The sequence below is a fragment of the Trichoplax adhaerens genome, genomic scaffold, assembly GCF_000150275.1.
Source record: "Trichoplax adhaerens TRIADscaffold_4 genomic scaffold, whole genome shotgun sequence".
NCBI lineage: Eukaryota > Metazoa > Placozoa > Uniplacotomia > Trichoplacea > Trichoplacidae > Trichoplax > Trichoplax adhaerens.
Genome location: NW_002060946.1, coordinates 1,043,869 through 1,046,989, shown reverse-complemented (window position 1 = coordinate 1,046,989; position 3,121 = coordinate 1,043,869). Strand labels below are relative to the sequence as shown.

The 3,121-nt window shown below is 40.0% G+C and overlaps 1 protein-coding gene across 1 annotated transcript; it reads right to left on the bottom strand.

The window, feature by feature from the left end:
* Positions 1 to 574: 574 nt before the first annotated feature.
* Positions 575 to 886, bottom strand: TRIADDRAFT_24518 (uncharacterized protein; the record flags this gene model as incomplete). Its single annotated transcript, XM_002111308.1, has 1 exon — positions 575 to 886. A coding segment is annotated over one exon (312 nt), but the record flags the coding sequence as incomplete, so codon positions are not given.
* Positions 887 to 3,121: the final 2,235 nt, after the last annotated feature.

The following is a 3,121-nucleotide window of genomic DNA, read 5'->3' as shown; positions in this document are numbered from 1 at the left end:
GTTCCTGCATGTGATATTTTTGTTGAGCAGCCATAGCAGCGTTAGGATCATTGCCAGCGTCACCTTGAGAAGGCAAGTACATATTCATCATATCTCCAAGATCATTGGGTTGAGGAACTCGACCGCCACCTTGCATCCTTTGTGCATCACTTGGTACTTTCATGTTAGTAGGAACCATCATTGGGCCGTGTTGCTGCGAATAAGCAGCCGAATTCATGGATGGAGCATAAGAATAACTAACTTGAGGATTGTAATACTGAGGATTGGCTTGTATCTCACGGTATGGTGGATAACCGCTAGAAACTACCGATGTTCGAATATTACCAGCCGATTGCGACGTCATCCCGGTGGAGACGGTTGGTGAAATTGTTGGATGATGTCCGGACATGGAATGGCTCATATGATCTCCTGGACCCATAACATTGGAATAACCTGCGGGTGCTCCTACAGAACCTTGAGGAACATAACCATTATACTGAGCGTACTGATCAGGTTGCATTTGTGCTACTGCCCGTTGCACCGGTGGAGGACGTCTTTCGCCACCTCCAACGGGCATATTATACTTATCTTGCTTCTTCAGTAACGCTTTGTTCTTACGTCTAGGTCTATATTTGTAATCAGGATGTTCCTTCATGTGTAATGCTCTTAAACGCTTGGCTTCGTCGATGAAGGGTCGTTTATCCGCATCTGACAATAGCTTCCAATCGGCACCTAATCTCTTGCTAATTTCTGAATTATGCATTTTGGGATTTTCTTGCGCCATTTTTCTACGTTGACCCCTTGACCAGACCATAAAGGCATTCATAGGTCTTTTAACGCGCTCAGCATTGGCTTTAGCGCTGTTATTAGCGCCATTATTGGAATTGCTTGCACCGCCACTAGACATAATTCTATTTTTCTTCTAGTTTTGCAACGAATTTTTCGTTTGTACTTTATTACTTAAAAATTTGTTGTCGTATAAATTACAGGTGATAAATTCTTTGTAAGTTAGATGTCCTATACACAGGATTGATTTCTCCTTTCTTCTTGAGTGTACGCTTTTTTTTTTTAATCGATCCTCTATGATAAGTTAAGTAAAATGAAACGATTACGCTTTCTAATTTCCTCCTGCCGGTATAAATTAACCGCCACCATCAATATCAATAGGTAACGAAAGAAAGAGTTAAAAAGGAAATGTTTCAATAAGCCAGTACTGTATAGTACCGTACAATTCAAAAGGGGTAACAAAAAATTGTAAAACTCCGTCGTTTCGATATTGTCAACAAGTAATTTATCCAATCCTTTACAATCTTGACTATCATTACAATTTTACCGCCTAACGTTGTTGAATGTCAATTTATTTGCATCAAAGTAGTCTTTTACTTACCTTACGGTAATTCTCTTCTTCTGTCCTTGCTGTTAATATAGTTGGAGCGAGGGTGTGCGGTAGTGAAAGAATAACAACCACTACCGAGAATGGCCAAAAAAAAAAAAACTGGACAAAAAAAGGAAAATGTATCAGCTCCAGCAACACGCGGTACCAATAGTGTTTACCAGTGGTGGTGGTGATGTATGTTGTATTGAGGTGTACCGTAAGCTTCTTAAACTACTTGACCAAGTCGTTGGCCAGTCGGCAATTGTACAGTACAACACTACAGTACTGTACAGTACAGAAGAAAATAGAATACGGCAAATCGCGCTTTGCTGCCTTGAGTTATTTGGATTTAACGGTCTTACGCCTGAAGACGTCGTGTGAATTCCCCCTTCGGTAAGGTAATTTTCTTAGTACTGATGGATGATTATGCGACACGTTGATTGGCCATCAGCAAGCACGCCAGCCAATCAACGTTAACGGTAACTAATGTTGCGTATTTCTGATACTCGTACTGCTCATGTCACTACCGTAATTATGACAGTCGAGACAAGTGTTTATTGTCGAGGAGGCGGGTAATGCACTTGTCAGCTTGGCAAATCAACCGCCGCCAACGCCAGTCAGCTGTCGGTATTCTGATCCCAGAGGAAATTGAATCTCATTGACAAGATGATTAATTTTGCCTGCAGGTGCAATCTTGTTTACATGCAGGCGGGGGGTTGATTGACACATCTTCACATTAACTATTAATGACCCTACAACAATAGCAGTAAAGAGTACCCCTTTGCCCAATCAATCACCCCCAGAGTGAAATGCTTTTTTCTTTTCTCTTGCTTGTATTGTCTGCATTTTTCTCCTTTACAACTTCAACTGCATCTACGACAGCTTATTCATCCATTTTACAACGGCATATCCAAATTACGTACGTTGTACATTCATTCTCCAAACTATCTTATTGATCATTTTGAAAAGTAGAACGTAGTTTGTATGATTTGGAGGACCTACAACTACAGATCCAAATTGGGTGCAGGAATCAATGGCTGATCACAATATCGCAGTACAGTACGTACGTACACTACTTACTGTAAGGCTCACCCGCTACATCACTAGTGTACAGTACTGTACTGTTCCTACCACAGTACGGTACTGTATTGTACTCTACGTGATTCACTTCTACAGTACAGTACTGTACAGTGCTGTGGTCATTCACTGTAACATGATAATATTTTACAGTGTATTGTACTGTACATTCGTACAGTGAGTTCAGAAATGAAGTCAAATTCTTTACTGCTGTACAGTACAGTGTAAAGTATGTGATTCAGCAGATATGTTGTTATACAGTACAACTGTACTGTATACTGTACACTACTACCAGAACATACAGTACAATAGTATGCCAGTACCGCGTGCCACTGTGCACAATTACTGAACACCGCACACTACACAACTTCAAAAGTGTACATTAGGCGAGATATGAGCGGGCTAGCTTCACCAAGGAGGACTTTTGAAACACATTGAGTACAATACTGTACTGTAATGATCCAACCAAAATGTTCAAGAAATTAAAATGAAATTATTAAAACGCATAAGGAAATCTTCATAAGTACATTCAATCTATGATTTAGGACTTAAAAACGAAATGTTCAACCACCTAGAATAAATAGCTTACAGTAATGTACACAATGTACAGTTCCATTTTTAGCATGGGTACAATTAGCTACAATCATACATTGTTGAATTTCCAATTCTACAAGCTACTGTACTACAGTA